At 34.2% G+C, this 12,910-nt stretch overlaps 6 protein-coding genes across 7 annotated transcripts in view; 4 read left to right on the top strand and 2 right to left on the bottom strand.

Moving 5' to 3' along the window:
• LOC104781990 (serine carboxypeptidase-like 33) overlaps positions 1 to 2,181 on the top strand; it is a 4,306-nt gene extending 2,125 nt beyond the window's left edge. Inside the window, exons 6-9 of the mRNA XM_010506804.1 lie at positions 63 to 487; positions 597 to 692; positions 1,631 to 1,736; positions 1,848 to 2,181. Of these exons, the coding sequence (XP_010505106.1) occupies positions 63 to 487; positions 597 to 692; positions 1,631 to 1,736; positions 1,848 to 1,997 (777 nt within the window). The 3' untranslated portion in view covers positions 1,998 to 2,181. The remainder of the gene's footprint in view (positions 1 to 62; positions 488 to 596; positions 693 to 1,630; positions 1,737 to 1,847) is intronic.
• On the top strand, positions 2,496 to 4,309 carry LOC104781982 (glutamic acid-rich protein-like). Its single transcript, XM_010506794.2, has 5 exons — positions 2,496 to 2,812; positions 2,987 to 3,041; positions 3,131 to 3,187; positions 3,494 to 3,571; positions 3,691 to 4,309. Exons 1-5 carry the CDS (start codon positions 2,564 to 2,566, stop codon positions 4,188 to 4,190), a joined length of 939 nt encoding a protein of 312 aa, XP_010505096.1. The 5' UTR covers positions 2,496 to 2,563; the 3' UTR covers positions 4,191 to 4,309.
• Positions 4,286 to 5,490, bottom strand: LOC104781972 (phosphopantothenoylcysteine decarboxylase subunit VHS3-like). Its single transcript, XM_010506784.2, has 2 exons — positions 5,121 to 5,490; positions 4,286 to 4,786 (listed from the first exon to the last, which is right to left on the bottom strand). Exons 1-2 carry the CDS (start codon positions 5,430 to 5,432, stop codon positions 4,523 to 4,525), a joined length of 576 nt encoding a protein of 191 aa, XP_010505086.1. The 5' UTR covers positions 5,433 to 5,490; the 3' UTR covers positions 4,286 to 4,522.
• LOC104781965 (pectinesterase inhibitor-like) lies at positions 5,847 to 6,719 on the bottom strand. The gene is made up of 2 exons (XM_010506771.1): positions 6,449 to 6,719; positions 5,847 to 6,235 (listed from the first exon to the last, which is right to left on the bottom strand). The coding sequence occupies exons 1-2, from the start codon at positions 6,630 to 6,632 to the stop codon at positions 5,892 to 5,894; spliced, it is 528 nt and encodes a 175-aa protein (XP_010505073.1). The 5' UTR covers positions 6,633 to 6,719; the 3' UTR covers positions 5,847 to 5,891.
• LOC104781955 (cell wall / vacuolar inhibitor of fructosidase 1-like) lies at positions 10,984 to 11,813 on the top strand. The gene is made up of 2 exons (XM_010506763.2): positions 10,984 to 11,259; positions 11,447 to 11,813. The coding sequence occupies exons 1-2, from the start codon at positions 11,074 to 11,076 to the stop codon at positions 11,747 to 11,749; spliced, it is 489 nt and encodes a 162-aa protein (XP_010505065.1). The 5' UTR covers positions 10,984 to 11,073; the 3' UTR covers positions 11,750 to 11,813.
• Positions 12,540 to 12,910, top strand: part of LOC104781933 (cell wall / vacuolar inhibitor of fructosidase 1-like) — an 8,054-nt gene continuing 7,683 nt past the window's right edge. The window contains exon 1 of one of the 2 annotated variants that reach the window (XM_010506751.2): positions 12,540 to 12,906. In XM_010506751.2, coding sequence (XP_010505053.1) covers positions 12,654 to 12,906 — 253 coding nt within the window. In that variant the 5' untranslated portion in view covers positions 12,540 to 12,653. The remainder of the gene's footprint in view (positions 12,907 to 12,910) is intronic. The other variant, XM_010506736.2, reaches the window with a different exon arrangement.

The following is a 12,910-nucleotide window of genomic DNA, read 5'->3' as shown; positions in this document are numbered from 1 at the left end:
AAAAAGATTTTAAAATTTTAATTATGATTTTCTTTCATAATAATAAAAGTTTGTCAATATAGGTGGGAAATCCATTGACGGACGATGAGTACGATAACAAAGGGATTCTAGAATATGCATGGAGTCATGCCGTGATCTCTGACAATCTATACGACTCTGCGAAACGTAGCTGCGACTTCAAGTCTTCGAATTGGTCAGAACCCTGCAACGTTGCCATGAGTACAGTGTTCAGAAAATACAAAGAGATTGATATTTATAACATATATGCTCCCAAGTGCATATCTAATAGCTCATCAGGAGCTTCCTACTTAAGTTCCGGAGCTAATTATAAGTCTCCGGCGGTCAAAGACTGGTTCAAGAGAGTGAGATGGTACGAAGGATACGATCCTTGTTACTCTAACTACGCTGAAAAATATTTCAATAGGGTCGATGTTCAATCGTCTCTTCATGCCACTACACGAAATGTAGCAAGATGGAAAGTTTGCAAGTAAGTTTAATGTAGAAATGTAGAATAGATCTGATTTTTCCTAATTATGTATATGAAAAAGGCTGAGATGTTAAGTTCAATATTTTTTTCTTTTTACTGTGATTGACAGTGATTCAATATTGCAAACGTACCATTTTACAGTCTCCTCAATGTTGCCTACATACAGTAAGCTCATCAAAGCTGGCCTCAAGATATGGGTTTATAGGTACTCTACACTTTTATCTATAGAATTGGTGTTTATTCAGAAATATAGATGAAACAAATAACCTCTCAGTATACAATATCAATGTCAATGAGCTTTTCCTAGCTGATTTATTCCTTTTGTAAATGGAAACAGATCATTTGAGGAACTGTTTGCGCTGCTAATATAAACTAGTCAGTAGTCGTCACCTATATTACTAGTCACCTGTATTAGCCGCTAATATAAACTACTCACCTATATTAAATTATTGCTGAAACATAAACATATGCACGAGAGTCTTGAATGCACGAGAGATTTTTACATTAAACATACAAATTTTATGGGATACTTTATACATATTTAAACCACTTTTTTACTTTCCATTTACAAAAATATCACAATTATTTACAAAATTTTAGAACACCACACACAATGCGAGAATACGTATGGTACATCATTTGGAGAAGAAAGTATATATCTAAAATGTTGTCATAGCCTTCTTAAAAAACATTTTTGTGATACTTTTCGAAAAACTTGAAATATATGGTCGCTTTGGAAACAAATTCATAGTACATATACCACGAGATTCACGATGTAACCCGCCGACGATGCTATGATAACTATGATTAATTCACCCACCAAAATGTTGTATTATATATGTACATGCCTTTTGGATTTAGTCTCGTTACATTACATATATATAAGAAAATCTTTGTCTGATTAGTTAGCTGTCAAATGAATAAAGTACGGATGTATACATTATTTTCGTATTTGACAGGTACTGTTTTCATAATCTCCAATTAGTTTGGACGGTTTAGAAATCCGGAAAACCAATGCTAATTAGTCTATCTGAAAAACAATTTAGTAGAAGATAACATTGTAACAATATCTGATTTGCCACAATTACAAACCATATCTTATATTCTTATATAGTGATAACAATACTTATCATCGTCTAACAGTGGAGATGCCGACGGGAGAGTGCCGGTGATCGGAAGTAGGTATTGTGTTGAAGCTTTAGGGCTTCCCGTTAAATCCGATTGGCGTTCTTGGTTCCACAATCATCAGGTTAATTAGGGGTTACTTATGAAATTATATATTAATGTGATATTTTAGCCAAATAAGTTTGTAGTAGTATAGTTACAAGATTTTTATTGTTCTTTTTGGTGTAATGTGAAGGTGGGAGGGAGGATAACGGAGTATGAAGGAGGGTTAACGTTCGTAACGGTGAGAGGAGCTGGACACTTGGTTCCTCTCAACAAACCTGAAGAAGCTCTCGCTCTTTTCCGGTCCTTCCTTAACGGCCAAGAGCTTCCCTCACGCCCCTAGACAATATCACTATACAGTATCATATTGTACTCTCTTTTCTTTTTTCTTACCGATGAGTATAAAAAAAAAGTGCATTCATAAATAATACATCCATGTCACATAATATTATAACATGTTTCTTCTCACTGTATCTACCAAACCATGTTACAAATTAACAATAATAATGACTTACGCGTTGTGTGAATGCCTTCGTCAACGTAGAGAAGAAAGTGGTTGTGTTGTTGTTGTCATAGAAGCAAGAGGGAGAACAACAACTTAAGTAATTATGTTCAAAGTTTAGTCCAAATCCAGTAAGATTAGTGTTAGATGCAAATACTTATCTTTTTTTTTTTTGTGTGTGTTCAGAATTCTTTAATTCGTTTCTCTCTGTGATTACAAAATAAATGGCCTAGTTTTAACAGTACGAAATTTTATCGGGGACGTTTCAAAATTATAATAACTATAGGGATCAAAGTGAAATTATTATAAACGTTTTCTTATCCAAAAAACCCAAAATGTCTCGTTTAGCTCTTCTTCTGCTAAAACCCTTCTTTCTTCGTCTTCTTCACTCGTGCTTACTCACTCCAATGGAGTCACTCCTGCACGCGTCATCGTCTCTGGTGTCTCTCAGACCCAGAATCGATGGTCGAGATTCGTTCATCAATCCGTCGCGCCGCGTGTGTCTTAATCCTAATCTCGCCCGCAGAGGATCTAAACCTCTTTCTTTGGTCGCGGCGGCGAAGAAGAAGAAAAGCAAGAAAGACGACAATCATGGCTTTTCAGCTAAACCTGACGAAGCCACTGGTCCTTTCCCTGAATCCATTCTTCTCAAAGAGGTAGGCTTATTTCGATTTTGTTCGAATTTTTTTGATTGACTTTACTGGTTAAATCTGAGAATTGATTGAATTTGATGTATATGTGGATAAAGTTAGTAACTTTTGATTGTTTCTAAGTTCATCATTGATTCTGAAGTTGTGTAATTGTTTGTTTTTGTGAATTGGAATTTGCAGAAGAAGATAGATGAAGAAGGTGACTTACTTCCCGAGTTTGCTGATGCTGAAGAAAGTGAGTGATTATTAGATATGCTTAGTTGGTTTTAGTTTTCAGTATGATTTTTGATTGTTATAATTGATTGTTTCTTCTCTCATTAACAGAGGAGCTATATGAGTTTTTGGATCTTCAGCTTCAGAGTGACTTGAATGAGGAAAGGAGTAAGTTTTTGATTTTACCCTTACTGTCTCAAACGGTGAAATGTGTTGACGTCTAGTCGAAGCTGCATGGTTCCATGTTGACCAATTAATTATGCCATGATCTAAACTCATTAGCTTAGATTTAACTTAAAAGAGGAATTTGGAATTATGCAATATGTTTTTCTCTAGATGGTCGGGAGCTTACCGTGGAATATGATCAAACCTTGATACATTGCTTAGTTCAAAGTCACCCAGAGAAAAAATAATGGATTCTGTTAAGTCATTTGAAATGACTCCATTAACGATGTATAAGCTATGTGTGTGCAGTGAGGCACTATGAGGTGGTTTACTTGATTCATGAAAAACATGCTGAGGAGGTCGAAAGCATCAACCAGAAAGTACAAGGTGAAAAGCTTTTTACCATCTTATGCTCTATTGTTGTGCTCACATTCATGCAAGACTGATGCCTAAGTTTTTTCAGTTATTGCGGTAGTGTTTAATTAAGTTTGCTGATTGGTATTCAGAATTTCTGAAGGAGAAGAAGGGGAAAGTTTGGAGGTTTAGTGATTGGGGAATGCGTAGACTAGCATACAAAATACAGAAGGCAGAGAATGCACACTATATACTGATGAACTTTGAGATAGAGGCGAAATACTTGAACGAATTCAAGGGATTGTTAGATAGTGATGAGAGGGTGATTAGGCATCTCGTGATGAAACGTGATGAGGCCATCACCGAAGACTGTCCACCACCTCCTGAGTTTCACTCTGTTCGTTCAGGTAATGAATTTTATGATGATGATGATGAAGAGGAAGAGTTTGAGGAAGGTGAAGATGAAGAAGATGGCGAAGAAGATGGCGATAATATAGAGTACGAAGTAGATGATGATGGTAATGTCGTCATGGTTTTGTATGAAGATGAAGAAGAAGAAGAAGAAGATGGGAATAGTGAACCAGAAGAAGGACAGGACAAGTCAAAAAACGGCAGAAGAGAAACCCGGAGAACAGTTAACGTAGGAGGATAGAGCTGTCTGTACTACTTTTGATTTGAGGTCATGTTTTGGATTCTAGGGTCACATATATAATTGAAGTTGTTTGTTTTACTCATAACAGCATCATAAGTAAAGAAACCAAATTCTTCCAACGTTTATAAAGAAAAGCGTAGAATACTCAACTTGTTTGAAGCTGTCTCGAGAAAGATTAAGAAACAACAATCCATTAAGCTCTAAACAAACACTACCACTAAATTAAAAAACTACATCAACCCAACAGATGATTCAAACACTGTGAATTTTTTAATCCATCTCCGACTTCTTCTTGTTTCTTGGATTTGATGAGGTCAGTTCGAAAGTTAAAACTAACGTTTACAAGGCCTAATGTCATCACCAGTGACATCTCCTAGCTCACCACTGTGCTCCTTAGCAATCCTCTTCCTCTTGGGCAGAGGCTCAGATTTGCCAGCACTCAAGCTGATGTCCTCATCAACATCATCTTCTTCAATCTCTTCATCAACATCTTCTTCAACGACATTCTCCTCAGGCTCAAAATCACTTGCGTCATCCTCATCTTCAACCTCAACAACTGGCCTCACTAAGTACTCTGTCCCAAGATCCTCCTCCTCCTGCACAGTTTGAATGTAGTATAAGTACACAACACATGGTCTATTATAAGATTGGGGACAAGCACACAAAAGGAGAAGCTGAAATGGACCAAAGTTATTAGGTTTGACTTCAAAAGAGATAAGGTCAAAACTTCATTTTTGTTTTCTACTAGAACAAAGACTAAAAAAACCCTAAAAAATCTGATTCGGGATAAGTATAAACCCTACTGTGCCTTGTATCAAAGGACAATTTTATAGCAATTGAGACACATACGAAGAAGATGAAGAGTCCGAATTAGAGCTAAAGAGACCGCAGAAAAAACCCTAGATCTAGAAAAAAAAAAAAGATTCAAACCTCTTCTTCATCGTCGTCGTCTTCCTCATCATCTTCATCGTCTTCGTCATCATCGTCTTCGTCTTCAGCTTCATTGTCTTCATCGTCGTCTGCGGTACCTTTTTCTCCTCCGTCCTCTTTGGTTTCCTCGACTTCACTGTCGTCGTCGTCGTCGCTCAGAACCTGAATCACAGGTTGCTCCGCCTTGTTTTCCTTATCATCTTCAACCGGCGCCATCTTCCCACCAAACAAGCAGAGATTTTCTGAGATTTTTTTCGTTTCAGTAGAGAGAGAGAGAGAGAGCAGAAGAAGCAGAAGCTTCCGAACCAGCATTTAGCAGTAGAACACTCAAACTTCAATCGTAGCCGTTCAATCTGAACACTACAAGGATTGATGAGATGGCATCATATCGAACGGTTCATATGTACACGTGCGATATGTGCCAGTATTTTTGGGCCTTAAACGCAGTTGTTTGGGTTCTACCTTAATGGGCTAGATGTGAGACTCATTGATTTAACTATTTTTTGTCTAACTTATTTAAATTGCATTTATCACCTCATATCTTGCTATAAATATTATTTTTCGTTATCAAATGTAGTATTTTCTCAAATGGTGTTGAAATAATTATGGAAGAAGATATTAAATTCTACGTATTAAAATTTTTAAGAATTGACATCTTATAAAAGATTAAGGTAAGGAGTAATTACGGAGACTTTGCATATTTGATAGATAAAAATACGGAAGCTAACAAAATTTTATTCCATTTATAAAGTATTTGAACTTTGAAACAATTTAATTAGTAGATATCGCTTTGATAATATCGGTAGTCATATCAGCGATATCATGGACGGCTTTGTTACGTCCGGTCAAAGGCGAATTCCCGGCGAACTGATCCTCACAATAACCCGGCTTCGACACAACCTCGTTCATCTGAATAGCCTCAGAATAGTTTTTTGCCTTTAGAGCAGCCACCACCGCAGGTAAAAACCTATCAATGGCTGCACCGTACTCCTCAATGCAAGTTCCGTATCTCTCAAAGTCTTCACGGAGACTGATTTTTCTTAGGACGGAGATAAGATATTGTTGCATCTCCTTGACTTTCTTTGTCGTCGCATCGACAGCAATCCACGCAAATTCTTTTCATGTTTCAAAATAAATAAACAAATATATAAATGTTTTAGCTACATAACATTGCAATATATCATGTATAGATAATGACAAAAACTTATAACAGGAAAATCATTTTGTCATTTTTGAGTTTTTCTCATAAGATAGTATTAATCAAGTTTTTTTTTTTCTTTTAGATTATCGATAGAGAGTTTCACTATAAGAAAATAAAAAGGTATTACCTTGGACATTTGAGGTTTTGCTTCTAGGATCAAGATTTAGAGTAGAGATGCATAGTGCTTGATAATGGGTTTTTTTGCAGAGTTGCTGTGCAGCGATAGATACTGGATTAGACTGAATTGCTTGAGAGAAAGCTATTTGGATAAACACGAGAAAAATAGCAAATAATTTCGTGAAATTATTCATTTTTTAGTTTGTGTTTTAGCGTGTTTTGATTGCTACAAACGAACTGTATGTGAATCGTTTCTAGTTTCAAGGTTGGCTTCATGGGGTATGAAGACATATATATATTTTGTTTGAGCAGAAGAAAGAAAGTTTTTTAGTCTTCAGACTACCATAAATAGATACGGAAATATTCTCTCTTCTGGTCAATAATATTAATCTTTTCTGTTGACGAAAATGGCCACTGATTTGTTCTTATACCATTCATTCTTCCATCCTAAAATTGAATGTGTTTGACTAGAAAATTAATAACAAAAATGAACCATTGCTTCTATGTGAAGCGCGACATTTTTTTTTTCCTGTATGAAGCGTTACATTCTTTTTATCATTTCATGTGTCGGACGACAAAATTATCATGTTATGTGTCGGACGACAAAATATATGAAGCGTTACATTCTTTTTTTTCCGGTAGATCTGAGGTCTTGCTTCTAGGGTTAAGATTGAGAGTAGTGCCACAAAGATTTGGGTAAGGGTTAGTTTTGCAAATTACTTGTATAAGCTTAGAGGTCCCCTAAGAGACCGAATTCGTTGTATTAAATTCGGGCTTTACTGTGGGGTTCCAACTCAAAACCAATTGGCAATGAGTGGAGAGACCATAACCCTTTATATATTATTGAAATCCTTCACATCTTTCCGATGTGAGATATTTTACACTAACACCCTCCCTCACGCTCAGGCATGACCATCTGAACCGTGGGCATATATGGGAACAATATCCACGGGGTAGCCCAACAAAGAACCTGCTCTGATACCATATTAAATCCAGGCTTTATTGTGGGCTTCCAACTCAAAACCAATTGGCAATGAGTAGAGAGACCCTAACCTTTTATATATTACTTAAATCCTTCATATTTTTCCGATGTGGGATATTTTACACTAACACGTTGATACAAGGCTATTTGGATTTGAACAAGCATGACCAAATTAGAGAATAATTTCATGGACTAATTCAATTTTTTATTTGATATCAATGATAGTGAAATTTAATAGAAACCTTTGTGAACATACATCATTTATAAGGTTGCAGTTTTAATAGTATCAGAAGCTCATTCGTTTTATTTATTTATTTATTTATAGACTATAGGTATAATGTATGTCGTAAGACGGTACATGAATTTTTTTGTGCAATAACTATAATAAGAAATCTGTTTACCCTATTATAATTTTCTTTAAATCGACTAGTTCAGCTCTAATTCTAATCGAATCCTAATCAAAAATAAATACCTGAGTTCGGTTTAGTATTTTTCGGTGGGTTTATTGTCGCAGGCCTATCGAATACCATGAGATATCTTACTTATGACCATTTCCACAAACTATGTATGTCTAATATATATATATATATATACACATATATATATACTCTTAAATACAAAAAAAAAAAAAAAATCAAATTGGTAACCACTTAATGCATATTCAAATCAAAGTATTTAAACTATATTTTAAAGATCTAATTCTATTTACTTCCGGAAATTGAGTCACTATTCCAAAAAATTACAATGTAATATATAATGGCGGATGGTAATTATGTAGGGCAATTGTCATAAATACTATTGAAATAGGTTTTTATTCTAAAAATACCACAATTTAGTTTTTTTTAAATACCACTAAAATGTAATTTTTTCCAAAAATACCACATAATTGAATTAAATTTCTAATACTAAAAACTAATTCCTAAATTCTAAATACTAAACCATACTTCTAAAAACTATATCCTAAAACTAAATATGTCAACCCAAACCTAAAAAAAAAAAATTAAATCCTTAAAAATCAATTTTTTGTGTTTGTGGTAATTTTGGAAAAAAAAAATTTTGTGGTATTTTTGGAAAAAAAAACTAAAATGTGGTATTTTTGGAAAAAAAACTTTTTTAGTGGTATTTAAAAGAATTTCTCAATTATGTACTACGGAAAAGGGATTTTGTGTATAACATGGAATATTTGGTATCCTATATGACGAGGTTTTATAATTTATAATGTGGATTAAAGTTTATATGGTTAAAGACTCTTTGTTGATAAAAATGGAAGTACATTTTTCATTCGAACATTGATAATTTAAAATACTAAATCGAACAATATTAAAAATATTCAATAGTAAATAGAATAATACTAAAACTTTATTAGTAATTCGCAAAAAGATATATGATGATGTCAGCAGTCATAGCAGCGATATCATGGACGGCTTTGTTACGTTCGGGCAAACTGCGCCTGACAATTAATTATCTATTGCCAACACAACGTTCTTCATATCAGATTTCACAACAGAAAACTCCCGAGTCTTGAAATCAGCCAATGACGCCGGTAAAAACCTACGAGCGGCCGACCGTACTCATCAATGCAAGTTTTGTACTTCTTCAATTCTTCACTGTCTTTGATGTTTATAGAGCTGGAGATGAGATAATCTAACACCTCCTGGACTTTTTTTGAAGTCGCATCGATAGATATGGAAGCAAGCCCTTTCATGTTTAAAAAAAAAGATAAGTGAATAGTTTACTATTTCAGTATTTAAGCATAACTTTTCAATTTTTCATCATGACTAAATTTAATTTTACTCATTTTTACATCTTGGATTAATTATTGTTTAGTTAGCCTACAAAAAAAATGTTAATAGACTATTTTTAGGGGAAAAAAAATAAAAATAGTATTCGTATATTTGAGTTCTTGCTTCTAGGGTCGAGATTGAGAGTAGATACGCAGAGGCTTGGATAAATGTTACTTTTGCAGAGTACTTGTACGTGCTGAGGTACCGTATCAGACCGAACTAGTTGAGACAAGGCTATTTGAATGTGAATAAACAAGAAAAATATAGAGAATAATTTCATGGAATTCTTTATTTTGTGAATGGGAGTGTCTTGAAAGCTAATAGAAAACCTTAGTGAATATATCATTTTAAGTTTTAAAGTTCGCTATTTGTAGGGTCAGAAACTTTTTAGTATATTATTGACAAGATTAAAAAAAAAAATAGACTAGTACATATATAGACTGTAGTATGGAAATTAAAAATTATGAAAACTTATTAATTAGATTATACATTTTTCGTTTTGTGTAAACATAATTTTTTTCTAGATATATATATATATATATATATTAAACAACATTTTATGGTTATTTAAATATTCATATTTATCATTTTTGCATTGCTTGTCTTTTAAAACCTTATAAACAAAAAAAAACTTGTAAAATGTTTAGGGAACTGTTGATTTATTACTAATAAGTTTCAAGATAAATAAAAGCACACAAGCCATTAATCTCTTTTGGTCAAAATGTAGACCAGACCATTAGCATTTGAATATAATGTATTGTCTTTCTTTGATGGAATGTGTTTGACTGGATAAACATAGGGTATGACTAAATGTAAAACAAATAACATATGACCATTATGTGACTTATGTCTATATAACTTATCAACTTTGTATCATGTTTATAGATTGTTTCACATCCAGTGCCTATATCCTACATTGTAATCTTGTTAAAAGATTTTCATTATGACAAATATTGTATGATCGGTATTTATAGTGATTTCTTTAATTGTATTCCGAATTTGAAATCATGTCTGGTATAATGCATGTTGTCAGACAATACTTAAAATTTATATGCAAGAATTCTGTTTAGGGAAAAATCTTTACTATTCCCATAGAGTTATGATTATAGTGATTTATTTATCACTATAGGACATCATATGCTACATTAATTTGTTTATCACCATAGATATCCATCAAACGATTTCCCTTCCCCGTAACTTGAAAATAAGCAACCATTCAATGCATATCAGTCAGAGCAACTCGTAAATTGGTAATTTAGTCAGAGGGATTATCCCCGGACTTAGAGGTTAATGACCAAAGGCCATGAATGTTTACAAATTTTTCAATAATTTTTCCATTTTTGGATTTTGGATTTTGGGGTTGTAGAGTGTTTATAAGTAAAAAATGATTAGTCTATCCTTTACTTATAGGGTATAGTTTTTAGTTTAGTTTTTTTTTTTAAGTCAAATTACATTATAAAGAAAAAAAGTAATGAAAGATAGATTTTAGATTTTCATTAAAAAAAAATGACAAAACCCATCAAATTCTAGATTTTCAATATTTTAGGAAAATCACTTTTCTTAATATCTTAATTAATTGGCTATAAAGTAAATTTTTGGAATATATAAAAACCAAAATCAACTTCAAATTAAATAACCATTCAAAGCCTAAAATCTCTGTATAGAGATAACTACAGGCTGACACGTCAATGAATGTGCATTTAATAAGTTGTTAAATGTATCGATGCAACGAACAAAATAAGGAAAAGAAAACGTTTTATAGCATAATAGTTAGTCACACCTACAAACACATATAAATTACATACGCCTAGGAATGCATATTAGTCATCTTAATATATTCCGATTAGTCCTAATCGATAAAGTGAACAGATGAAAATGTTTAAGATGATGATGATTATGGCTATGGTGGTGGGAGTTGCGTTGGGTAATATCGTAGATACGACATGCAGACAGACACCTGAGTACAGTCTCTGTCTCTCTCTCCTCCGCTCCGATCCACGTAGCTCCTCCGCCGACACCGTCGGTCTCGGTCTTATCCTCGTCGACAAAATCAAGGTATATATCTCTCTCTTAATTACAATAATCTCAATTTTGGATTAAGACATTAAAGTGTACTTAGTCACGGGGTTGGTTTTGTAACTTTTTGAAGTCAAAAGGCAATTTTGTCCCAAAAAAAAAGTAAATCTTCTACTAGTATAAAAATGCAAGATGCTTTTTGTTTTTGTTTTGGGAATCTACGTAGGCGCTTGGGACTGAAACGCTCGGGCAGATCAACGCGGCGTATAAAACCAAACCGATGCTTAAACGTGCATTGGACGAATGTAATCTGAGATACAAAACGATCGTAGACTTTGACGTCCACACTGCCATCACAGCTATCAAAGGAAACCCCAAGTTTGCCGAAGGCGCCGTTGTCGACGCTGGTGTTGAAGCCTCCGTTTGCGAAGGAGAGTTTCCAAAAGGCCAATCGCCGTTAACCGGTTTGACTCAGAGAATAAACAAGATCTGCGATGTGACCAGAGCCATCATCCGAATGTTGCTCTAGTAAAATTTAACATAATGTAATATAATAATAAAAGCTCGTAATCATGCTTGGTTGATTGATTTAATTCTAGTGAAACTATGCACCGTTACTAATGCCAAACCGGTACTAGCTAGCTATATAAGAACCGGCTATACAAAATTATTTCGGCACGAAGTTTTTAGAACCGAATCACGGGATATACAAAACATTCACGAGCCAGATATCGACTGAGGGGAGAAGACAGCCCCCACAATATTAATTATCTTAAGGTATTTTAAAATTGTTTGGTCGACGTTGGGTATAGTGTGGACTCATTATATAGTGGTATTTTTTTTGTCGTATATGTGACCGACTACTAATGTACTCATACATCAAATTAAAACCACACATACCCTTCGTCTTTCTTATGTTATAGTGCCAACAACCACATATAACCAAAAGGATAAAGTGTAACAAACAAAAACTAAAAGACCATACACTATCCATGTACTGTATCATAAAAATTAGGTAGTATGATTCAATCAATACACCTACAAATCTACAATAATGCTCAAATTGAAGTTTATACTCTAAAATACGCAGAACAACTTATACATTGTAAGACATATCTATCAAACAAAAATAAAGTTTGTTGATCATCACGAAGCTTTGTTCACGGGTGGAATTATAATAACCACGTACACCTAATTAATCATTAACCTAGTTAACATCGATATATACCAAAATTCCTATGTGACGACACGTAAAAAACATCTTGTCTTGGTGGTTAAAAGAACAAAATAAAATTCACAAACATGTAACAACTTTAAACAGCGACTACTATATAAGTCTAGAAACAGAGCTAGCAGTAGTATACTCACAAAACCACAAGTCTTTAATTTATTGCATATCATCAACTTCTCAAAAATTTCACTATCTTGCGATCATGAAAGGATCCTCCACCGTCACATCATTACCGTGTCTCTCCCTCTTTCTCCTCCTGCTTCTGCCGTCGGTATCCTCCGACGATCTTATCGACAAAATATGCCAAGCAACGCCGTTCTGCGACCTATGTGAAGCCTCTCTCCGTCCACTATCTCCCTCACCTTCGGATCCCAAATCTTTAGCCGCAGCTATGGCCAGCGTCGTTCTCGGTAACATGACCGATACCTTAGGATACATCCAAACGCTGATCAGACATAC

This window comes from Camelina sativa, chromosome 1, assembly GCF_000633955.1.
Source record: "Camelina sativa cultivar DH55 chromosome 1, Cs, whole genome shotgun sequence".
NCBI lineage: Eukaryota > Viridiplantae > Streptophyta > Magnoliopsida > Brassicales > Brassicaceae > Camelina > Camelina sativa.
Note: the sequence above shows the minus strand (reverse complement) of the source record. Positions and strands in the feature narration are given on the sequence as shown.

What these genes read in the sequence shown, in the direction of transcription:
- LOC104781982 (XM_010506794.2), top strand. Translation starts at nt 2,564, where the DNA reads ATGGAGTCACTCCTGCACGCGTCATCGTCTCTGGTGTCTCTCAGACCC. An exon ending in AATCCATTCTTCTCAAAGAG is followed by an intron (nt 2,813 to 2,986) that starts GTAGGCTTATTT and finishes TGGAATTTGCAG; the next exon opens with AAGAAGATAGATGAAGAAGG. An exon ending in GTTTGCTGATGCTGAAGAAA is followed by an intron (nt 3,042 to 3,130) that starts GTGAGTGATTAT and finishes TCTCATTAACAG; the next exon opens with AGGAGCTATATGAGTTTTTG.
- LOC104781972 (XM_010506784.2), bottom strand. Translation starts at nt 5,432, where the DNA reads ATGCTGGTTCGGAAGCTTCTGCTTCTTCTGCTCTCTCTCTCTCTCTCT. An exon ending in ACGACGACGATGAAGAAGAG is followed by an intron (nt 4,787 to 5,120) that starts GTTTGAATCTTT and finishes CAAACTGTGCAG; the next exon opens with GAGGAGGAGGATCTTGGGAC.
- LOC104781965 (XM_010506771.1), bottom strand. Translation starts at nt 6,632, where the DNA reads ATGAATAATTTCACGAAATTATTTGCTATTTTTCTCGTGTTTATCCAA. An exon ending in CAAAACCTCAAATGTCCAAG is followed by an intron (nt 6,236 to 6,448) that starts GTAATACCTTTT and finishes AAACATGAAAAG; the next exon opens with AATTTGCGTGGATTGCTGTC.
- LOC104781955 (XM_010506763.2), top strand. Translation starts at nt 11,074, where the DNA reads ATGAAAATGTTTAAGATGATGATGATTATGGCTATGGTGGTGGGAGTT. An exon ending in TCCTCGTCGACAAAATCAAG is followed by an intron (nt 11,260 to 11,446) that starts GTATATATCTCT and finishes GAATCTACGTAG; the next exon opens with GCGCTTGGGACTGAAACGCT.